The sequence below is a fragment of the Seriola lalandi genome, unplaced genomic scaffold, assembly GCF_002814215.2.
Source record: "Seriola lalandi dorsalis isolate HSWRI2012SDOR001 ecotype SW California unplaced genomic scaffold, Sedor1 jcf7180002054476, whole genome shotgun sequence".
In the NCBI taxonomy this organism is placed as follows: Eukaryota; Metazoa; Chordata; class Actinopteri; order Carangiformes; family Carangidae; genus Seriola; species Seriola lalandi.
In genome coordinates, this window is record NW_019525029.1 from 123,916 (window position 1) to 149,255 (window position 25,340).

The window sequence follows — 25,340 nt, forward strand, 5'->3', positions numbered from 1 at the left end:
GGGGGGGGACTTTATCATAACATGCACAGCCAAAGCTGTTTCTGTATTAATGTCTTGCTATCTGACTGTCAACGTGTGTGAAGCTGGACTCCCCCCATCTTGGGGTCAGCGCCCAGGTGTGAATCTCTCTTGAATATGACACACAACACAAATCAAAATACTACCACCTCATACACCTATACAATCATATTTAGGAAGACAACATCACACTGAGGAGCTTGTTTGAGCTTTTCAGGGTTAGGGTAGATTCAGGACACGGAATCCTAATGTTAACCATTATCATTATCAACTCTTAATTTCAGGGTTTCTGCTGCTTTTGTTATTTCCTAATGCATTTTTTTTCCCCAACTCTAAGCTTTTTTCCGCACTAAAGAAAGCTGAAACGTGTTCATTTTGTTCAGCTACTGTGGATTAGGATATTAAATCTTCAAGTGCTGACAACTTTCTTGCAATTTCCGCACCTTTTGGGTCAGCACCCATCATACTCTGAAGACACTGGAGATGAGCACACCATTTCTTTAGTTTGAATTTTGAACTTACATCTCACAGAATAAGTCTGACTATCGATTATTGTTAGTGTCTTACTTCTTCTGCATCTTTCTCATGTACTCAGATTTCTCAATATTAAATCTGGAGTCTTCTGGAAGATTAAGTGAAAACTGGAACCCTAAGTTCTTGGCTAAGATAATTCATATGGCCATGAGGGAGAAAATGGTTGACCTTTTTGCTAACATAGATTTTCTCTCAGCAGGTCTTCACGTTTTAAAAATTGGATGTTGATTCTTTATATCCCTGGAGCTGGTTGTAACCTTCGAGCTCCAAGTCTTCAATAACCCATATTGGGTTATTTTTAACCCAGCAGTTACTAGACTGTAATAAAGTCATAAAATAGCAACATCTTGATGAGTACTAAATATGCAGAAGAATTATTTTCAGTCCCAAATTATTGAAAATAACGACCGCAATTTGACTAAAATCATCCCCTCACACAAAATAATTAGGTTTTTTGTTTTTGCCACTATCACCACAATATTAATACACAGGCCACAACGTGCACAACTAGGGATTTCACTTTGCCGTTAGTAATTAAAATGACTTGAAACGACAGTTAGCCCTGCCATTCCACGATTAAAGATAAACTCATTAGTGTCGCATTTCACACCATTCTGTGTGCTGCTTGTTGAATCAAATACATGATTGGACAGGAAGCACAAATCTCACACCAGTCTGTCCTTACCTTAGGACTGTGGGTTCAGGCATTCCTGGATCTGCTCCACGTTTGAAACCTGGAAATGAAAACCATAAAGAAGAATTGAAAGATTGTTGGTTTACATTTAAGACAAGGACCCAGAAATGAAAAACAGGGAAAACAGAATCTAGTCCATCCAAATGATAGTTTTCCCCAGCAAAACAGTTCAGTCTGATTAAACAGCATAATTGCGTCAAAGTGCTCTGACATCCAACCTGTAGACCCAGTATTTGGGGAACAGGGTGCGGTAAATAGGGAGTAATTATAGCTGAAATGTACTGAGCAGAGCATCTGAGTCACAGTCTCCACCGGACACACATGCACGCAGAAAGCGTCATCCATAGGTCACAAATGCAGTCAAGCATGCTGCAACAGATTCTTAAGAAAAAGACATAAGGGAAACGCACGGAAATAAGGGAAAATGCCAATCACCTATCTTTCAGAGACCGTGGCATTGGGCAGACAACTAAAAGACCCAACGGCGTTCCCTTTAATGCTGGTGATAGTAAAAATGTTCAAATCATTACATTAGAAAAGCTGAAACCTACAAAATTGTGGCATTTTATGATAAATGATGATAATGTTTTTAAAGTGGATAAAATACTTATTTAACTGGCAAGTTGTTGCGACATCATTTCAATCATACTCTGCAAGAAATACTGTATAATTGACTTTTATATTATGACTGCATTAAACATGCAGCATTATTCGATGGCGTTAACACAAGAGCAACACATGCTCAATACAAGAAAAATTTACCTTAAAGGTAAATGAGCAAGAGAGAAATGGCAAAGGAAAGTTAAATGAGAAGGGTGAAAGTATGACATCACTGATGGTCTTTCCAATATGCTGAAGTCAGACAAATTTCACTCACAATCGGCAACTCCACAGTTTCAACTTCCCCATCTTTACTCCAAACCACAACCTGCATTTTTAGTACCCAATACATACAAATGCTGTGAAATACATATGCACAGGCTTGTCTTAGACTTTCAAGAGGACCACTTTGAGATCAGCTATCCAGGACTTATTGCTTTAGTACTTCAAGGTCAACAGCTTTCAACATATTTTTGTTCAAAGGCGATGGAAAGTTACACAGTCCTCATTCCGACATAGAAGAGATCATTCAAAAAAGATTACACCTAGTCACCATCATCATGCACTACATTACTTCTACAGGATTTGGGGGTGGAGGTAGTTAACAGTCTACTACCACTTGGGAGCCATAAACGTTACACCTAAATGCTGTAGAACCAATTCAAGTAAACCCAATAAAGCAAAATTGATACTAGAAACCTTCTTTTTTTTTCATATAAAAGCCGGGTATAGCGGCAGAATGGTAATAATCTAAGCTAACTGGCTAACGTTAGCGAGGCAAGTCTTCTCGCAGTATCCCCCTCCCACCCTGCTTATGTTCGGATACTGACCGAGATACAGCACGGTTGGGATAAACCCCCATCGGATGACAAACTGGCCGCACTGGAAAAGCTGCTGCAGCCGCTGTTTGGTCTCTTTGCTCATTTTTGCCATGTGTTTATCCTGACCACCGAGGATGCCAAGGACGAGGAGAAGGAGGAAGTGACGTAGAAGAAACCGGTAACCAGCTGCTACCTGTTCTGTCATAGGTCGCCATCTTGTGGAAAGACGCGTAGCTGCAAGGGAGAACTTATAATAAACTAGTAAGTAAGAGAACTATAAAGGAAGGCACAAAAGGGAGGAAATCATTATGACAAATCTCAGATTGGATCACATTGGATTAACTAGTACAGTGTTTGTACAAGGGAAAAGAAACAGTGATACACCTGGTCAAATATTACTCCAATACAAGTGAAAGTTGTTCAATCAATCTTGAGTTAGAGTACCGGAATACTTGCTTTTAAAAATACATGAATATTTTTACATTCATGTAGATCCACTCCTAAAATATGACTATAAATGATGATAAACTATATATTTTTATAGAAGAGTATGTATATGAATGTATATGAAATAGTTCAAATGAGCTCCACCTGGACCAGCTATAACATTAACATGATGTTAACAAAGAGATAATAATACAAGATACTACTGTATATACCGTACACTCTGAAGGGAGACAATCTGCGTAATGTGGAGTTTAATTTTTGACACACAATTTTGCTGCCAAAACATCTGTAAATTTTCTCCAGTATATTTTTGAATGAAGTCATTTTACTTGTAGTTGAATATATTTGCATTGCAGTGTTGCTCTTTTTACTTTAGTATAGGATCTGAATATTTCTTCAACCCCTGAAAATGTGTCAATAATGTTGCAAAATCTGAACCATTGACATTCAATAATAACTAAGGTGTGTTCTGCATTGTTTCCTGACCTGAGTGTCAAAATGCAGGCATGTAGTTACCTGTTTTAGTGCAGTTATATTATGCTCACATGGGCCATATTCCTAAATGAAATGTGTTTAATAAAATTACCACAAAGTAATTTACATGTCATCTCTAGCATATGGCATGTGTCAGGGTAAAAATGAATATGCTTACAAGGTCTACATATGTAAAAAATCTATATATATCTTACATAAGTGCCTGAAATTCATGTTTTGAGGTGTTTGGTGATGCTCCCTGGCAGACACAGAAAAATATAACCGAGCACACAAGTGAAATATAGAAACACTTTATTCCCAGAAGTTGTAGCAGTTGAGTTATCTTCAGACAAATAAAAGGCCAATATAAATCAACTTTAGTACAACAGTATGATGTACAACAAGAGCTTACCCATTCACATTCTGTAAACCCACATACAGAAACACGATGATTGTTATTGTCCCATCAAGCCATGGACACTCGACAGCTCTAGTACACGGACAACAGAATACACTTTTGCTTGAGGGTGGGGCAGCATGAACACTTGATTTAGGACACCGAATGTAGCAGATGGGTGGAGATTTATTTATTTTAAATTTTATTTTTTTGGTACAAGAATATCAGCATGTCTTGTGACATGATGATGTGGTGAACAACAAGGAGGGGCACAGGAAACACATCACCAAAGTACTACAAACAGCTGGAATGGTGGGTGGATCTGAAGGGGAGGGGGGGGATGCCTTGTTGCCCCAAATGCTGTCCCACTGCAGAACGCACAGGAATAGGTTCATTTACACTTTTAGTTAACAAAACTTTACTCAGAGGTATTGTACTATTTTATATTCCTGCATGTAGGTTGACAGCAAGTCCATGTGGTTTTATTAGAATTTTTGGATTGTGGTTAGGTGCAAGAGACATGGAAATCTGTACAGAGCAACAAAGCATCTATCTCTCCCCCTCTCTCACAGGAAAACACCACAGTTGAGAGTCAAATCTCTCTCTGTTCATCATAAGAAAATACCAAAGTTGAAAACACAGCTCACTTGTCCTTCAAGTGCAAAATTCAATACTTAAATCACACATACCCATTGTCCCCAAAATCAAAATCATCCTTGTCATTTGTGAGAAGTTGGATTTTTATTTTTGCCATTAAATACACAGCAATTCAGGAAGGTGCTAGAGGAGCGAGCGGGAAGGACACAAATATTGCTTCTCCATCATGATTACAATACTGTGCAAATGTAAACATAAAGAACTGATTCTTATCACACTGGCTTGATTATTTTGTGGTCGTTTTTCCTGATGTTTTATGGGAAGAATGTGGACTTTCTTTTAAGAAGCATAGCTGTAACTGATGACAAAAAAAGAAGTGTGTACAGAGGGAGTTTAGGTGATCTTCCCAAAAGATGGAAAACACTGAATAGGAGAAATTTGTACTGCTATGGGAAGGGATGTATTATTTTTAAAAAAGTAGTAGAAACACTTGTTTCAGCTAGGAGAATCATACCTTGTTCATTGTATCAATCAGCAGCCTTTATTCTAAAAACAATTGTACATACACATATACAGTACACACACTCAAGCATGCTCACACATACTCAACATCTGCCCTCTGACAAACCTGGGCAAGGTCAGGATGGATGTATGGGCAAGCCATGCAGGGCAACAAATGCCAATGAAAATACTTTCCAAATACTTTTCCACACAGTTTTTAGTAATGAGAGTTTTAAGTGCACCCATTTTACAACAGGCTGCTCTGCAAGGGAGTGCAGTTTTGTCCTGGCACGACTTCACGGCAACAGTGCACGACTAAAAATCAGTGAAGCTGGAGACATCCTGCCTCCATCAGGCCCAGAGGAGTCGACGGTGATGGTGCTCTGGATATCTGAATGGAGCAGGACCGCAGGCTGGTTTACACCACACAGAATCAAAGACGTTAAAATGGAGTTACAGAGGAAACAGTGGGAGTGTTTGTTCATGTCTTTGTGGTTCTTTTGCAGTTGGCATGGCTTGGAGTTCCAGGTCACAGGTACAGGGTCCGAGGCGAGGGTTCAGGTAATCAGGAGTCACAGAGGGTTCAAAGGTCAGAGCCAAGGTGCACGCTGATGCTGGGAGACCGCTGCGTGTGGTTTGGCGTGGGACTCAAGTACCCCAGCCCTTCCTCCTGCAGGCTGCATGAGTAGCGACCAGCCTCGGAGGCATTGTGGTTGCTGGAGGGAGGGGCGTTGCCGCTGGCCACCTGCTCGAAGGAACGGGAGAAGACAGCGCTGGCGGTGCGCGTCAGGCTGGTGAGAGCTCCTGCCTTGGGCACTGATTGGCTGGAGGTGAGCGTCAGTCGCTTGACAGACAGCTCTGTGTTTTCACTGGCAGCCCGGCCTGTTGTTAGCAGGCCCGCCTCCTTGTCCTTGCTGGTGCGCCCGCCGAGCCGACACTTCTTCATGGCCTTGGCCCCCAGGTTCAACGTGGTGACGCTGTTGCTGATAGTGATGGTGGGTGGGGTCATGTCAGGCCCCACCCCGCCTGGCCACACCCCTTCATCCACCTCCGAAATATCCATCAGCTCATCCGGGGAACCCAGATCCACTGCGTCTGTGAGACAGACAGACGGACGGATGGAGAGAAAAACAAGCAATGAAATGAAAAACAGAAGTTAGTAAAAATACAACCATCTCATCTGTCATCCAGCCCACCTGATCCATTCAAATTATTATTATTTATTTATTTATTTTAATTATTAAGAATACATGGTTTAAAAAGGATATATTCTGTATTCTTTGCATGAAAGTTTGGCTGGATGACAGAGGAGCTCTGTCACTGTCCAGCAGGTGGCGCCTTCACACTTTAACCTCAGCAAGATCTTGCCACTGTAACTTCCAGTACAGCACACATGTTAGGATAACCAGCAGCACCTGTGAGACAATAATCAGTGGCAGAGGAATGCATGTTTTGTTCCCAAAGGCAGGAGTGGACAGTGTCTAAGAGCATAAGCCTAGGAAAGATCACAAAGGGAAGGTAAAGGAAGGCAAACAAAGGCACAGATAAGTACACCTTAAATACATTTCTCTTTACTAACTCTGAAGACACGCACACGCATTAACAGCTTTTCTGCTTTCTTCAAGGCATGTATCCACACCCATCCGAGTAGCCAACCACACACAAATACACACTTCTGATTTGATCTATCACTGTAACAGAACACCAGTAAACAGCTGGTAAACAGACTGATATGCAGGTTCTTTTATCATCACCATTTTTATGGTCAGATTCAGCCTGTTCAGAACAACATTGGGAGATGCCCGATTCAAGTCCATATGTAACATTGTGACAAGCTTCTGCTTCAGATAATTCAAAGACCTGCATATCTTTCCTCAGCTCCTAGCTACCGGTCAGAAGGAAGTAATCTGTCTCCAGGTGCAACCCAGGAGTAACGTGTCGAGGCGTACCGAGGTGTGCTGTAAGAGACATAAAGCTTACTGATCCCTCCAGTAAAAACCCAGGAGTTAGATCTCTAAACAACATTGGAAGAGTAGCTACTGCTAATAGAGATATCTGGTCTTTCTGATTCAAGGTCATTAGGCCTTTCTGTTACCAGTGCTGTCATAAACCTATTTTTATACCTATACCTGTTTATGGTCTTTGTTTAACTGATGTTCTGCTTTAAATAGGAGCCACTTAATTTTGCTCAACATAAACACATCACATCATTTTTTATTATGTGATTAAGCCAAGCACATTTCATTATTATGCATTTTTATTAGGATATTGATCTGCTATCCAGTTAGATCGTAAATAATGAATTTGATTTTAAGGAATCTCAGCAGGAGGTCTTCATGAGGAAGCTTTAGCCACAAAGGAGAGAGTAAATGAATGAATGACATCAGGATAGACAGATGAGAGGAATAGTGCAATTAGGCGAAAAGAGGGTGGTGGAGCCCAGTGCAAAAAGGTAAAAGGGGAAGTCATCATGCAGCTTTTCAGAGCACGCCCCCCACAAACGGTTACCTAGGTTACCCCGGGAGAGGGGCAGGGGGAAGGAGGGGCAGGACCTTAGTACTGGCTCCTCCCTGTGGAGGCCGACCCAGAACCCTCATTCTCCACCATTCGCCTCACAGACTTCTGCCTCCTGACCTCCTGACCCCGCGTGCCGGAGTCATGACCTCGGGGGTCCAGGCTGACCTCAGAGGTGGTGCCCAACATGTCGCCATCGGGCTGGGTGCGACCGTCAGAGCGTGGCCTTAGGGAGTCTCCGTTGGGCATTCGCTCGCCGCTCACGCCTGTCACACTGATCTCGGGGATAGCCACGCCCCCCAGCGCAGCCTCACTGTCTACACTCACCTCCTGGGACTCTGGTGGTGTGGGAGCATGTGGGGGGTAATGGGACAATACACAGACATATATATATGTACACACACACACACACACACACACACACACACACGGACAAGACAAACACACATCATGCACACGTACGTGACAAACAAAAAGACGGCCATGTGCACAGGCACACATGACCACAGTAACACAGGACACACAGAGGTAATCAATGTAATGGCAGAAAAATAAAAAGACAAAAATCATATTGATCAGAACATAACACATGGTCAAAATACATGCTATATGGAGATGAATATGACCACAGTATTTGAATGGAATCACATTTCATACAGGTCACCGCTGACCGTGACACGTGAATTAATATTTAATAGTGTTTTCCTACATCATCTGCTCATAACAAAAGCTCTATGCATAAACAAGCAGCTCTGATAAGAGCATCAATGAGCAGGATCCATGAGATGAAAAAGGGTAATTAGGCTTGAGATGGAACCCACTCATTAAACTAGCTGAAGGCTGTAATTTACCTGCCTCATCTGTACTCTAGGAAAAGAGAGCGGCTCTCTTATTCCTAAACCACATACAGACTGTCTTTTATTGTGTGTTTCTTAGAGTCAGTGATGGCGAAATTTCCTTTGTTCTATGGTTATCTAAATATTATATATTTTCTTTGGCACAGATAAGAAACTACATAAAACACAACATATTAAAAGTGTATACTGCACACTGCAACTCATCGATATAATACTATGAATACACTACCTGCTCCCTGGTTTCCTGTCTTCTCCTATCTGTCAAATTAGGCTCATGTGCTGCGCTGTCTCTCTCTTTGTCTGGCTGCATCTCTCTGCATCTCTCTGAGCACTCTCAAACTGTGAATGTTCACCTGACTCTGTATTGCCATCAAGTTGGATAAATCCTAACAGATCAGAAAGGAAATCATGGTTTTGAATGAAAAGATTCTAAGAAGATGGACAGCACTGGCTAGCAAGCTGAGGAAATGCGATCTATGGGCTTGGGAGCTGAAAGATGACAACACTTGTACACAGTGACTGTAGGACAGTGAAATGATATGGTGAAATGAGTTGATCTAAACCTCATGCTCTCTCCTTTTGGCATGGATTTGTTCTTCAAACAAACTTTTAGTTTTTTTATTACCTCACAAAAATGTGATTGCAAAATGATTACAGAAACATGTGAAATGTGTGTGTGAGAGCTCATATGTTCCAGCGACTTGACATCTGATAGATATGTCCCTACATCTCGCTTTTTTTCCCTGCGTATGCGTCTCACCGTGTCTCTTCCAGCGGTGTCCCCTGATAGAGAGGGAGGTGACAGCATTTCGGGAGATCCTGGAGGAGGTGGGTGTGATCTCCACCTGGATACTTCGTGCACCCTCCTTGTTGTTACTCTTCAGTGCTGCGCCGTGCAGTGACGACTTGATGGCATTACCCACCTGAGGGCAATGGGAAGCAGAAAAAAAATGTTAATTACAACATTTTGGAGAACAACAGCCCTCCACCAGTGAGAAGCTGAACTAGCCCACTCAAAGGTTAGCAACCAGCCCAAATTATTTCATTCTTTGTTGCTTGCAAACACAAACTCAAATGAAATTACTATGTATTTTTATTAGGTTCACAACGAGACATTGTCACAATTCCAACACACTCTTCTGTATCGATTCAGGTCATTTGAAGAATAGTAGCCACTCTACAAGTTGTGACATTATATTTAAATTTTTTTATTTTTCAAAACTGAAGAAAAAGAATAAGGAAGAATCAGTTTTAGATAGGGTTGAACAATATGCAAAAAATATTTTGGAAGATATTGCAATCATAATAGGAGTCACGATTTCAGTTGGAATGGTAATTTTTACATTTCATTTTCACTGTCAGGAGTATAAAAATGATGATGATGTGATTTTTGTTGGGACTTATACCAAAGACGCATTTTCCCTTATATCTGGAGAATATGATTTGCAGTCCGGGGCATCTGTGTAGCACCACAATGCTTATTTTTGGTGTGTTGTGACACAGTTTATCTTTATCAAAAAAAATTAAAAAAATGCACCTCCTGCAATTTGAATATTGCACTCGGCCATATTGCAATTTTGATTTTCGATTCATTGTGGAGCTCTAGTTTTAGATATATGACATAACCTTAGACAAACACAGAAGAAAGGCTGTTTTATGCAGTTGACTGCTCATTACCAAAACTCTTGCTTACAAAGTGTCTTTTTATAGTTTTGCCTGCTGGGCATTTGCATCAGTGAAAACATAGTAGTACTGTGTAGCAAGTAAAACTACAGAAAAATAGCATCTCTGTTGCAAAAAAGCGCAAAAATAGATCCAAGTGTAGAAGCACTGGCGCAGTTCACAGTGTCTGTAAAATTAGCATTACTGATACCACTAAGTCAGAATGAAGTTCAGATCATGTGACTGAACCAATGACACCTGATCAATAATCCCATTTCTACCAGATTTATGCCGAGGGATCAAACTAAAAGCTTAGCACAAACTGACTGAGTTACACAGACTAGTGAAATAAGATAAAACAAACGAGGCTTTGTACTTAACTCTATATAACACTATTTCACAAGTCCTGATATAATAACCTCTGCTCTCACTGGAAATTCTCAAGCAGCACTTGCGCTAATGATCATGTAACAGCTGAGTAGGTAACATGAGGTAGACAGCATCATAATCACCACACAACATGTCTTTTGTCTGTGTGCCTGCAACACATTGGTCTCATGAGGGAGACGTCACCAAGTTATGCTAAGCTAGCAGCCACCTGGTGCATTCCACTGCAGCAAGCAAACGCGCAAACACGCACTGGACGTATTTGATATGTGAACCCTTCCACAGTTGAGTGTGTGTGTTGATGGCATTTATCCACAAAGCTGTTTCTTTATTTTAAAAATATTTTTTAAACTCAACACCATTCTTAATATTGTGTGTTTTGATTGTTGTAGAAGAGTACACCTTGACTTGTGTAGTAATACTGTGACCTCAGGTTCAATCCCCTACTCCCTGGACCTCAAGGATTAAAGCTTAACGGAGCAGAGAGGAAAGCATGTAAATAATCTAGTGGGATTACACTCTGCTTGCAGTCTCTGACACACACACACACACACAGACCAACACAATACAGCATAGTGTGCCGTGTATGAATCAAAACCACAAGCCAGCATGTGCGTCTAAATCACATGCTCTCTCAGACACTCAGAGAGAGAGAGAGAGAGAGAGACACACACACACACACACACACACACACACACACACACACACACACACACACACACAGACACACAGACACACAGACACACAGACACAGAGTAGAGGGAGATGTGATAGTAGCAGAAAATATCATTGTACCCACCAGTAGAGCCTCAGGGAACAGCTCTAGCTGGGCTCGATACAGAACGTCATCCAGTGCTTTCGATCCCAGTTCAACTTCCCCATTACACCTTCACACAGGCACATACACAATGGTAGATATTGGTTGAGACAGCAGATTAATCCTTTTTGAGACTCAAAATGAAGAGTGTGTTAGAAAAGTTGTGGCATTACAGAGACTTGTAGAAATGTAAGACATGACAAATGAAAAGTTGAAACAGTGAGGCTGTGCTGCGTTGGTCTGGCTGTGTGTGCAGCCATGTGTGAACACTCACAAGGCGTAGTGTATGCCCGTGATGAGCTGAACCAGGAACTCTGACGTGACTGTCAGCCGCGTGCTAATGCCTTTGTAGCGTCGCATCTGTTGTCGTGGGTAACCGCATATACACACCCTGGAGGACAATCAATAAAAACCCAACAGGGAAGTTTGTATCAGTGAAGTAGGGAAACTTCAAGCTGGGAAACGACTCCACTGAGCAGCTTGGCGGCACTTCCATTAAGGCAATTTACTTCTCTGTGGCAAGCAGATATAAAACTCAACAATTAACAATTAATGGCTGATTATAAACATGCATGCACGCACGCACATACTGCATACAATGAATTCTATATAATGATTTATTCATGATCTACTACCAATAACACTTAAAAGTATTGAATAACATTGGAGCATAAACAGTAGATGGTTAATTATTTTCAAATGGTCTCATACAAGTTGCAACAAAGAGGAATCAACTAAAACTGAGGTGGCACCTGTTGAAGCTGCAGGAGTTTCTAAATACACTGTACACAGCTGATACACAGCAAACTGTCGAGGGGAAATCAAAACTGATGACTTCTCTTTCGCTCTGTGCTTATCAGCCCAATGCTCAGCTGCAGTTGGCAGAATACCAAAATCACTGGGTTGAGCTTGGATGTGTGTACATCACAGCTCTTTGCCAAATAGCGGTATCTTGGCTCTCGCTGGCAGCAAAGTCTATAAGAGGATCAGATAAGCAAGAGCTTGCAAAACTCTGTGTGTGTGTGTGTGTGTGTGTTTGTAAGAAGTGTACTTAAAAATATCAGCAATGAAGAAAGTGACAAAAAGGTCACAAAGTATGAAGTGTGTGTGTGTGTGTGTGTGTGTGTGTGCGTATTAATTCCTCAAGGCCTCATAACAAGGTGACCCATGGGTTGCTACTGTAGGTTGAGATATGGTGCGATGTCTGTGCATTTGTGTTTGTGTTTTACCTGGAGCTGAGTTGGCAGAGGGACTGGAGGGAGGTGGAGGTCATGTAGCTGAGAGCAGCATTGTAGCACAGCAGCAGGAAGGTCAGCACCTCAAATCTCAACAACATAAACACACACTTAAAATAGCATGTCTCTCATCCAACCACATCACAACATGACAAACCAAAGCCTATAACATTATACAGCAGACTTTTACAGACACAATTATGCTTCCATCCACAGTGTCGATACAAACAGTCCAAAAAAGGAAACTGAGACATTATCTCTGCATGATCTTAAAAAAGCAGCCAGACTTGTTTTGTCACATAAAAATTCTTCAAGCTAAAAATAAAACATTCGTCACCTATTTTTAATTATCTAGCCAGTCAGTCTGAAATGGTGTAAGAAAATAGGACTGAAAAAAAAGTTGAGGGCGTTTAACCTTCGACCTTCAGAGTCTGGCTGCAGTACAGCCTCATTACAGTAATTTAAGAAACCCTAACAGACATCTAAAAACTTCAAATGCAACAATACAAAGACAGCTGCCGCAGGCCACCACTGAAGCAAACACACCATGCATAAAATAATTGGCAGCAGCTAAACTCACCATCACCACAGTCTGAGGATAAGACGTTCAAAAGTTCATAAATACGTCAATAGTCAATAACCTTTTTCTTTTAACACATCAGGCAAGTAAACTTGTCAGTGCTTCTTTGTCAGATTGCGCATCCTCTTTCGTGTGTTTCTATTTTGGTGGCTGGCTGGCATTTACTGCCAATTCTAAGCAGGCAGACTGACAGCCTGCCCATTTTAAAACGAGCACAATCTCCTCCCTGCTGACAAATCCCCGCCCGGCCTGGAGACTTTAAACAAGTGCGCCCATCGAGCCTTTCTACCTGTTCTGTGCTGTGAAGGTCTCTCTCTGCAGGTGTGGCCCGCTGTACACCACCCTGCTCAGCCCGTGATTGGCTAGAGCCCCTTCTGTGAGGGCCAGGGAGCCGATGGTTGAAGGCTGGAGGTGAGAGGATGACATTTTTACATTGAACATTTCTACAAAAGCAAATTAAAAGATCTGTGTGCACTTGTGTGTGTTTCTCACCTCATGGTACACTGATGGTTTGGAGAGGGAAGGGACTGTAAAAGATAACACTTTACTTTGTCCATCTTTATCAACTATTTCCTGTGAAAGAAAAAGACAGGAAGACAAAGAAAAAATGTTTCTGTAGGCAAGAAAAAACAAAAGCTTTTTTTTCCTGTGTGTGCCATAAACCTCTGAAGAGTGTTTGCTTATCTCTTCAAGCACACTCATCTGTTATGCGTGGGCATCTGTGTGTGGACCTCAGGGCATGCGTTTCCCCACTCATTCTGCTGGTGTGTGTGTGTGTGTGTGTGTGTGTGTTTGTGCATACATTGTGTGAAAATGCACGCACAATCTCCAGGGTTTTGGTGTCCCCTGTGGACATGTTAACGTCAAAAAGATTAATGGGAGGCAGCAGTGTGTTGAGTGACAGCTGACCTATTCTGCTATTCAGAGAGGAAGATAGGGGACACTGCACTTTGCTGATAAATAGATCATCCACAGCCACAATGGATGAAAACAGAACTCAACACACTTTAATAATTACTAGCGCTGGCAACTCTCTGTGGGAAGTTTAATGGCATTTGCAAGAAGCAACCCATCCATATTGTATATGTGCATTGAAATTCTGTCCCTCCCCAAGCATAGCTGTATAGCAAGGCAGAGAGGGCATCAAGATGTCGTTTAAAACAAATAACACAGATCCCAGTTTAGTTGTGTTAAGTCCCCAGTCTCTGAAACTGCATGATTACACCCACTTGGATCAAGGACTTTTTTCTTTGTGTTTTTCCTTATTTTGCACTCATCACACTGGAAGAGTTTTATTGTTATTAACAGCAGCTCTCTTTTACTGATAATAAATAAAAAAGGATCAGCTGTTACATAAGAATGTGGTATTGAAAATCTAACGCACACGCATGCAGGCACATACACACACAATCACCTTCATCCTCCCACCTACCAGGTTGTAAATGCCCAGCAGCAGGGCCTCGATGCAGCCGGAGGTGTGGGGGTCTCTGGCTGCGCTGACAGACAAGAGGCTCCACAGGAGCTCTGGCAGGAACTGTAGCGTGAAACGCTGCAGCTGCGGCTCACCGCTCCGGTAAAATTCAAACAACTGGTGACACACTGGCTCCAGCAACTGGGGAGAACAGATAACCCAAAAAATCATGCACACACAGGCAACAACTGCAACTGTATCAAATTTTGTATTTGGCAATTATGGTTCCTCAATAATGTAAGGATGGGATTCACAATGCGTTTGACAGTCAGACAGATCAATAAACCAAAAGGACAGTAAGACAAAAACAACATAAGATAATCAGGAGTGTGTATAATTATGTGTATAAAACAGTCATGGGCCTGGAAACATGACAAAATACTAAAAGTGTTGTTCAAAAGTGTTGTGTGGTCTGCTTACATGAACAAATGTATTACAGTGTGTGTACATACGTCGCTGTAGTTCTCTCGGATGACCTTGTAGAGGGCTGGGACCAGAGCACCTTTGTCTTTCAGTGAGGCGGCATAGTTGGATACAGCACTGTCAGGGAGGGTCTGAAAAACACACAAACAGTTGAAGTTTGATACAGTACTGACCTAAGGCCAACCAGTACTCTAAGAATAACACAGCATGGTCATTTGAGAGGGGACTATGGAATAGCCAAATATTTGCCTAAATGTGATCTGTTCAAGCTTGGCACTTATGAAGTCCAGGATACACAGATATCATTTTAAGGCAATAAATCTGCCTAATATTACATCAACGAGAGTAAGCAGTGTAACAATACATCAAAGAGACAGAATGATAACGTCTAAAGTAAAGATGTTCCGATCTCATTTTTTCCCTTACAGAATACCAATCCAATACCAATGAGAAAACAACTTAATAGCGTACTACTAAACCTGTATGAATGTGATACTATTGATGTCATTGTTGTAAGGCATGGCTCAGCTTAAGCCCTTTGTAAAACATACTGAGCAAATACATGAATGCCATAAAATCTCTCTTTTTACAGTGGAAACCGCTTGTGGTGATCACAGTTACAGTGATCAAATGCTTATATGGATCAAAAGCTTGGGACAGAATCATTCTTATACAAATGCTGTTTTAAACATTTGCTTATAGAATCAAGTAATCTGCTTACAGTGTTGATTTTGCGTCTTTTCATACTTGACAACATGTGTAAAAAGAATTTAAACTGTTGTAGCCTACTACTGCAAACTGTCATATGCTGAGGTTCTCAGACTTATTTCTCCGGCTGTCTCGCGTCTCATCTCACTGTGCGTGTGTGTGTTTGTGTGTGTGTGTGTGTGTGTGTGTGTGTGTGTATGTGTGTGTTTGTGTGTGGCACTCACTGATGCAATGATTGGCTAAGTAGCATCACGTGACCACTGCCTTAAAGGCTAGAAAAGCTGCACAAGTTAAAACAGAAACAGTCCATGAAAATGTAATAATTTTCAATCATTTATAGGCGTTAGGTCCGGATAGGACAGCAACTGGGTCTGGACCCAGACTTCGGTCCACACATTAATGACCTCAGCCAACGCTGAGCCATTTACCAGAAATCAATTCTTCTTCGCTGCTCTCCAACAGTAGCTGCGAGTGGCTGCACAGCACAACTTCCTGCGTAGGCTACTGTTTCAGAGCGGCGAAGAAATGATTTCTGGGGAAACTGCTGTTTTATTTGGGTGTGAAACTATAAAGTTTATCAATACATTACATGGTATTGGGTCGGTGCATAGACTTGCATACTCGCCCATTCGATCCAGTATTTTAGGCAGCATCGAAGGCATTTCCGATACTGGTATCAATATTGGAACAACTCTAGACTAAAGAAGCCGCTAGTCACATTGATCTGGTTGCATTTAGAGGTCAACTTCACTGAGAGTGGATGACAGATGGGTCATCATATGTTCACACAGGAAAATCTCATCTGCTCTTTCATTACACCTCACCAAGCCCGGGCTTTGGTAGCAGTCAAGTATCATTGAGTGCTCATGTTTGAGTAGGAGCGTGCGATTTTCTGGGAATAAAGCACTTCAGAGACTGTTTGTTTACATGTGTGGAGGACATTCTGCCAAAATGCAGCAGCAGAGATTGTACTGCACACTGATCGTGGGTGCGTGCTTTTTAACAATGTTTTTTTGCACCCATGCACATAAACACATACACACATACAGTAAAGCGGTACCTTAAATTCTGACAGCCATTCCTCCACCACTCCTTGGTCCATAGCCAACATGTTCCCTCATCTGCAGTGGAGTCACCTCTACCTAAGAGAGAAAAACATACTGTATAAACACACAGTCGTCATAATTATTGACACATAACAAATATATAGAGCAATTTCTCTCTCTGCCTCTCTCTCTCTCTCTCACACACCACACACACACGAAAAAGCAATTACAGCTTGAACAAGGCTCTTTTCATGTTTGCTAGCCTTCTATTGTTTTGTATCCTGATAAAAATCTTCTATTAGAAGTGGCAAACAATGCCATGGCAGTGGTGCACAGTGAATGTACACGCTCCAGGCGTCAATACTCCACAAAGAAGCACAAGTCTCTCCTTCCCCCTTCTCTCCTCCCGTTTCCCTCTCATTCCTCTCTAGACACACACCTCTGCAGCAAGTACCTAACCTATTCTCAACTCAGGCTGGCATATCGAAAATCACCCACACAGAGAATCCTGGCTGGCTTCACTGTCGAAGCACTGATGAGAAAAAAAAACAAAAAAAAACTGTGGCACAGCAAGATTTAGATGCTTGTTGAACAGGCTGTACAGTTCAGACGTCTTTAAATGGAGACAGACAGAAAAACAGGCTCTTAACTGCTTTAGCTTACATTTACTCATGGTGAAATGAATTCTCTGCTTCCTCCATCCCTGCTTGTTATTTTGGTTGTCCCATCCCATCATCCCAGCACTTATATTGTCTGCATCCTGGCTCCTGTCTTTCCCTTATCTAGACACTCCACTTGTATGCATGTAGCCTCTTTTCCAGTGAACCTCCAATGTTACCCTATCTTCTTGTCTGTTATGAATAATCAATCATGTAACCAAGAAACAATGCACATACCCAATCAATTAATCATCCCTTGTGATGAAATGAACAACTAATAGATTTAGTTGTTTATGAAGCAACAAGACTTAGTCTACAGCCCCACTAGCTGCTCTGAGAGGTTGTTAAATGCTTATTGTGAAGAAAACCACACTGTCCTCACCAATATCTGCTGGTGGCGCTAGATGGAAAGTCAGGGGATCACCAGTCATTACGATTTATCCTCAGGGGACTATAAATATCTCTACAAATCTTCATAGCTATCCAAACAATAGTTGTATTATTTTTAGTTGTTGTTATTTCAGTTTGGTCCAAAGTGGTCAACTGCCTGTTCATCGGACAGAACATTGCCATTCCTAGACTGACTAGAGTCGCTAAAAATATTCTCTGGTTCCAGCTTCTCAAATGTAACAATTTTAAGGTTTTTTATCTTGTTTCATGTCATTTTACACCTTATGTTTGGACATTAAGACTTTACAAGCAAATTGTAGATGTCACCTTGGGCTCTGGGAAATTGTTATGGCCTTCTTTCACTTTGGTATTCTATAGAATAAATAAATAATAAATTAATAAACAATCTACAGATTGAATGATAATTAAAATAACCTGTAGTTTCAGTCTAAGACTTCCCACGTACTGACATCACCTAAACAAACTCTGCATTGTGACTGACACCATGGACGGCTAAGACAATGCAGCAGACTGACCAGAGACCTATAGTATGCTTTCTGAGGAGGAGGAGGACGACACCGTCTCTTTGCATGTCTGATTAATTATCTGTTTTCGACTAGCCTTCTGCTTTCACTGCGGAGTATGCCATGTCTGTGCTCTGTCGTGTCTGCATTCTGAAACTGCAAGTACAAGACTGAATTGGCAGTTGAATGCAGAAAAAGAGTCCATGTTTGGTATGTCTGGTAACAGAAGTTGAGAAATAAAATAAAAAAAGAGAAAGAGGAAGAAGTCCTTCTATGTGCACACAACATGTGCTTAGATTTGGGCTGAAGATAGCTTAATTTCACCTTTCAAAACTCTTCCACTTCCAGCATGTCACTTGGTGGGACACGTGTACACACACACACACACACACACACACACACACACACACACACACACACACACACACACCTTAAAAAGTATTAGATTTTCAGCTGATGAACAGGCTGCCTGTGAAAGAAAATATTTCAAACATGTTCTGGAAGTGAACTCAAACAAATACCCTCTAACCCGATGGCATGCAAACTGTATATACTCAAGATTTACTCTATTTATGTATGCATAATGTATGTATATGTTTCTGGTTGTTTTTTGTCTTCCCTGTCCCTGCTTAGCCTCTTCTGTCCCTCTGCTCATCCTCCCACACAACATCATTTTCTCTCCCCATCTTCCCTGCCACCTAATCTGTCTTTTCACACATCCAAATGCTTTTATTATATTTTGTATGATTCTGGTGCTTGGTCTCTCCATGGTAGCCAGGTGTCTATTTATGGACTGTACCAATGACAGAAATGACAAGGGGGGGAGGGGAGCCAGTGACTCATGAAATGGGGAAGGATTATAAAGCAGAATAGCTTCCATTTAGAGAAATTAGTCCTTTGTGGAGGTCATGCTGGTGAAGAAAACAAGGAGGACAGCATTGTCTAAAGCCAGCATGTGCGTTTGAATGGCATGCTCACTGAATACATAAAAATAAAATAAAGGCTGTGATTAGAATGTGGATGAGTCAGTCTTGTAAGAGGAATAGATTCTCCTCCTACAGAGTCACTTTCAACCCATCCACTCTGTCCACACTGGCATCTGGGGTAAGACATCTGTATCATCTGCATCATCTGTATCCAGAAAAAGATACCTGAAGACCAAAATCAGCAGCCGCCTGCCACGCCACCTACTCATGTGATATATTTGCCTTCTACCTCAGCAGCAAGCAAGAAAGAAATTGCAGTGACACAAAAGCAGCAGAAACGGTTGGACACTTGGGTACAAAGTTAGTGTAAATTATTTGTATTATTAAAATCATTTTGGTAGATACACGTAGAGGGTGCAAAAATATTAAGATTCAAAAGTCAGCATTTAAGATTTGTACACAATAAAAAAAGGTAAATAAGTCAACATTTCATGCTGTCATTGACTGGACAGGAGCGTCAGTCATGGTGGTCTATTCTATCTCTTGCCTTCACCATGTACCATTAAGTTATTTTCACCAGTTATGTATGTGTTGAACAAAATGAAAATCTTTTTCTACTAATCTAATTAGCAAGATAATATCATACTGTGTAGGCTTGTAGCTATCGATTATTTACATCACATTATTTACTGTAGAGTTTTTGACCACTAGTAACCCTATAGAGCAGTAGGTCCCTGTTTGCTTTTGTTGTAGACAGGCACAAGGAAGCACTTGCATGCACATTTGGGTGACGCAATACACATCTCTGCCAATGGTTTCACACTGTCCCACTGATCTACAGGTGGTGGCAACACGCTGTGGTAACAGAGCAATGCGCCAAAAACGGCAGTGATGAAGACTGCCAGCAAACAAACATGGGTGTAAACAATATAGGTTTCAAAATGTTAAAAAAAAAAAAAAAAGTTTTGTGTCAAAATGTGTAATGAGGAAGGAAATGCTTTCATCACATTTGTCAGACCTTGAGGGTTCACACAATGCGTTTTGGTGAGTAACACTGAATGTAAACACAACTTTTGTGTGTTGTTTTTATCTGCAGTTTAGAAGAAAGAAGAAAATATCATACCAAAATACTTGCTGATAAATTTCCTGTTGAATGAAATGCTTTTTGTGAGATGATGTTAGCTAAGATGAACACACATAATTCCCATAATTGGAGCTACTTGTCCATGAAAATGGAGATGATTCAATCTGAAACAGCATTCCAAGAGAAAGTGGAACAAAAAGCACATAATGCTCTGTCTTGAGAATTTCTAGGCTCTGTTGACACACTGCAGACAGACAAAAGCAAATAGTGGAGGAAATAGAAAACTAATTCTCCTGGGAGTGTAATTATGTTATTTGTTAGCCATCTCTATGTCACTACAGACTCACAGATCATGACAGAAATCGATACAAGCCAGAGCTTGTGCTGGTGAGCTTCTTCTGTGCAGCTCAACCACATTGACCAACACAAACACACACACGGATAAACCAGTTTTAAGGATAAGTGGCTGAGCAGGCTTGACAGGCACAAGTAACAACCCAGGGAAGTGATGAAGAAGTTCATGACAAATGTAGGAGAGGGAGAGGCAGAGAGAGCAGGAGGATGAATAGAGCAGAGATCAATGGCTAAATGAATAGAGGCCGAGATAAATGGACGTGTACAGAGGTGAGGGATAAAAGGAATGTATGACAACCCAAGGGATGGATAACTCAAGAAGAGAGAGACCATAGAGTCGATAAATAAGGAGAGTTCATTATGTTTCTACCTGCGCTGCCCCTGGCAACCTCCCAGTCTCAGAGAAACACACAATAAACACTCCCCTCTCTGATCTTAACAAGAAATAGGTCTAACCAATGTGTTTCGGTAACCTGCCTGTGGCACCCTGGGTTGTTCACCAATGCAAAGCTCTGATGGAACTAACAACTTGATGGAATGACGCAACATAAGATGTGTCATACATTGCACAAGTGTGTGTCTCTGTGTGTGTGTGTGTGTGTGTGTGTGTGTGTGTGTGTGGTTGTGTGTGCGCCCAAGTGTGTTTATTCAATGTCTCATTTGACAAAACTTGTTCCTGTGAGCTAGCTAAAGTTGACAGTTCGTTCCTTATGAATTTACATCCACGCCTCTGCTTTAAATTCTCTCCCTCACACTCACACACACACACACACACAAACACAAACACAAACACAAACACACACACACACACACACACACACACACACACACACACACACACACACACACACACACACACACACACACACAGGGCAGTCTAAATGAGCTTCTGAAGACTTCTTCCAACACAAACAGGTCTCATTTGAGTTTACATTCCTAATCCTTGCTGTAAGTGTGCTTGCATGTCCTGACAGAGTTACCAGAGTTAACACCTGAGGCAAACACACAATACAACACCAATGTCTTAACATGGATTATTACAAAAACTACAGGCAACCGGCACTATCAACACTCAGAGTGTCCTCCGGTGCTCCGTGGTGAAATGAGAACATACCTGTCGGGGAAATCTGGTAGAGAGAGAATTGAAGCTAGCCCAAGTGAGAATGAATCAGGGGGACACCCACAAACGCATGCATCCCTCCCTGCTGATTACCTCATTTCCTATTACACACATGCTTTGGAGCCTTCTCTTTTTTCAGGAAGTGAGTGGGCCAATAACAATGAAGGTCTGAATGGAGGGAAGAAAGAAAGCAGAGAGATAGATGAAGTGGGTGGTTTTGAGAGCAACAGAGCTGCCCCAGCTGCTTTTTCCTGTGATACAGGGTGCAAGCCACACAAACTACTGGTTAGGCTGATTACTAATCCCTCAAGGAATGAAAGCTATACGGAGACGGGGAGTTGTGAAATAGATCACATAAGCCGAGCTGTAATGAACCTAAACTAGCTCATGTTTCCACAGCTGACTCAACTTTTCTAGACACACCCAAACCACTAATAACTGTTAAACCATGCTGACCAATGTCAGAATCAGGAACTATAGAAACTTGCCTTCACCCTGAATCTCCAACCTAGGGCCAGTCAACAAGCTCAACCTGTGACTACACACACTCATTTCAGCTTGAATAGAGGCAAAAGCCGTTAGGGAACTATTTTGAGGAGCTGTGGGGTGTCCACGGTGGAGTCTGGTTATATAATTGTGGTCATAAAGGGCAGAGCCTCTAACATGCCCAGAGCTCACAGCTTCACCAGCCCTGCTAAGAGCCATTTACACTGCTGGTCCATTCCTAAGACTTTAGCATTTTGTTTGACATCTCTCTTCAGTTTACATCAAATCTTTTTCACGCTGTCTGTTGCCATCTTCTTTATTTGGACTAGCTTGGCCTGTGGTTAACCCTGTTGCATCATTGCCTCCCACCTTGCTCTCCCCTCAGGTCTTCTTCAATAAGCAGGTTGCTTATAGCTTTTGGGGGGGGGGGGGGGGTTCTGCTTTTCTTCTGCTTTCTTTCTCTTTTACACACAAACAGGAGGGCTGCCTGGAGCTAAGCAGACATGACAGAGTCTGGTTTGTGTGTGTGGTTTTTGCTGCTGAGGGAGACAGATAGAGAGATCTGACAGGGAGGAATCCTCTTATAGCAGCCTACGCTCTCTTCTCTGTTGCCTCTAAGCCAGTGATGCATCTTCGTCCCTCCTCTCACCAATCCAACTCCCTTATCTTCCTGCAGCAAATGAGCTTGAAGAGACCAATGATTAATATCACTAATTTTTCAATTTTAACATTCTCTCTTCCCCTTTTCTCTCTCTATCACAGCAAGCAACTTTTGTTGTCACGGTTAAATAGCTTTCTCATAATTTATCAATATTCAGCCTTAGAATTTCACATTCAAATACCACTTTTGGAGCAAATAATTAGCTTGCTGTCTTTTTTTTCATAGAAGTAAAAGTATGCTACATCTACTGGTATCTAAGTCTACAAGAATATACTTTGGCTTTGAAGTTAACATCTGTATTTCACCTGTACTCTGCTTGCATATGCAGGTGAAAAATTAGAGAGGCAGGGATTGAAACAGTTTTCACTGCTCAAATTGCTCATGAAACTGTAGGCATGGGCGACTCCAGCTATGATGCTGGATGACAGCAGAGGCAGTGTGATCTTCCTGCTCCATGACCTGCCGGGCTTCCCCGTCAAAAAGCATTAAGAGGTCTGAGACACTAGCAGCCACAGACGCCGCACATTAACAAGCCTGCGCATACTTTTTACGCGTGCACTCACACACATCCACACCCGAATGACACCACTTTAACAGTACAGGATCACTCACACAACAAACACATCTATTGCTAAGGGGAAAACCTCCCTTATGACAAAGGCAAGCATGGATATGTAAAGCAAACGACAACCAATGAATCAAGCCACAAGTAAGAGCTTATTTAAACAACAACTAGCACACCACCAGGAGCGCAGCCTTTGTGAAGGACACAGAGTGTAAAACAAATGTTTTTCAAGTTCTGACAGCATGTGCAGTAGTGAGGGAGTTCATGTCATACAGCAGGGCTGCCATGGGGCTCTGCGGCAAAGCTTCACACTGTCCCCCTCATACAGGAAACCCCTCAAATAGGAGGAAAGCTGCATCACATGATAGCATTTACAAAAATCCTAACAACGCATTATCTAAAATACCAGTCTGCAGTGACTGCCAAACTGACTGACACACACATGCACAGAGGAATATCACCTGAGGATCTTTACAAGTATCTTACCAAAGTCCTCACAGACAACACAGATATATATATATACACACACTCTCTCACACACACACACACACACACACACACACACACACACACACACACACACACACACACACACACCAGTTAAAGTCGAGTACAAAGTCTTTAGATTAGTCTTCTACAGCAGCAAAATGGTTGCTATGAAAACATCGTTAACTTAACGTGTTGGACAGCCTTTTCATCTCGACTGATGTTTTACGTTATGGTATCTAGCTCATTTAACTAATTACTATACCTGTCCTTGAGCACTGCTAATCAGCTAGTTTACCACCCTGACAACTGGTAACACAGTTTCCAGTTAAACAACGTGAAATTCTGTCTGAATGCACTGGTAGCTCAATGACAAACATTAGCTTTCCCTGCCATCCTGGTTATTTCCAATGTATTTGTTAACCAGTATCAGCCAGAGGCTGTAAATTTATCCTCTGCCGTCACACTCTCTGTCTCGGCTTGCTGAATGACTTCGAGCTGTCACTACGGTTGCTTACATATTAGCTAGTTAGCTAGCGCGGCTAAGGCGCGACACCAAGTAAACTGGGGAAGTTAGTTTACTTACTGGCATGCTATCTGTCAATATCCTGGTATCGCTGTCCTCTGTGCTTCCGACAAGATGCGTAAAGAGCTATTAGTTCTCTACTCTATAAATCTCCTCAATAATTCAACAACATCGGCTCCTTCCATCTTCATTACTTTCTCCACTCAGACTACCTTAGACGAGGGGGACACGGTTTGCCCGGAGTAACTGAACGCCTGAGCCAATGAGGGAGCGGCATGTAATCTAACTGCCGCACCCCCCAACTGCAGTAACCAATCAAATTAGAGTCTAGGCTGCATGTTAATAATTTCCACGATCACGGTAGGTTGTCGCTGTCAGTCATTGCTCTTTGATAGCAGAGTGATCTACCATAAATACTGACAATGAATCATATAAATAAGTTATTTATTTATTTATTCATTCATTTATTTCATTCATTCATTCATTCATTCATTGAATATTATAGCATCGTAAGAATATACTTCAGCATATGAATTACAGTTTAATGATGTTTAGTCTTGTAATTTACCTTTGATTCGTTTGATTAAAAATACAACATATTCACATTTTAATCATGAAAGTGGTTAAATATAAATTTTAATTTTAATAATTCTATCACACTAACACTGAATCAGTCAAAATCATCAAAGACATATAGTTAGGGTGTCTGTATTAAATATGTAAAAAATAATTTCATTTACTTGTTATATTTACAGAACCTTTTCATTATGAGACTA

General features: G+C 41.5%; 2 protein-coding genes across 4 annotated transcripts in view; both read right to left on the reverse strand.

Moving 5' to 3' along the window:
* Positions 1–2,832, reverse strand: part of tomm7 (translocase of outer mitochondrial membrane 7 homolog (yeast)) — a 4,145-nt gene extending 1,313 nt beyond the window's left edge. The window contains exons 1-2 of the mRNA XM_023412102.2: positions 2,677–2,832; positions 1,238–1,286 (exon numbers count right to left, since the gene is read on the reverse strand). Of these exons, the coding sequence (XP_023267870.1) occupies positions 1,238–1,286; positions 2,677–2,779 (152 nt within the window). The 5' untranslated portion in view covers positions 2,780–2,832. The remainder of the gene's footprint in view (positions 1–1,237; positions 1,287–2,676) is intronic.
* Positions 2,833–3,883: 1,051 nt separating this feature from the next.
* Positions 3,884–24,781, reverse strand: hycc1 (hyccin PI4KA lipid kinase complex subunit 1). Of its 3 annotated transcripts, XM_023412169.2 has the most exons (12): positions 24,625–24,781; positions 16,798–16,879; positions 15,059–15,160; positions 14,568–14,747; positions 13,628–13,708; positions 13,425–13,540; positions 12,550–12,645; positions 11,595–11,711; positions 11,303–11,390; positions 9,215–9,377; positions 7,592–7,935; positions 6,039–6,178 (listed from the first exon to the last, which is right to left on the reverse strand). In XM_023412169.2, exons 2-11 carry the CDS (start codon positions 16,846–16,848, stop codon positions 7,637–7,639), a joined length of 1,293 nt encoding a protein of 430 aa, XP_023267937.1. In that variant the 5' UTR covers positions 16,849–16,879; positions 24,625–24,781; the 3' UTR covers positions 6,039–6,178; positions 7,592–7,636. The 3 variants fall into 3 exon arrangements, with proteins under 3 accessions (XP_023267935.1, XP_023267936.1, XP_023267937.1); XM_023412167.1 differs by lacking the exon at positions 7,592–7,935 and having other exon boundaries at positions 3,884–6,178; XM_023412168.2 differs by lacking the exons at positions 7,592–7,935; positions 24,625–24,781 and adding an exon at positions 21,835–21,855 and having other exon boundaries at positions 3,884–6,178.
* Positions 24,782–25,340: the final 559 nt, after the last annotated feature.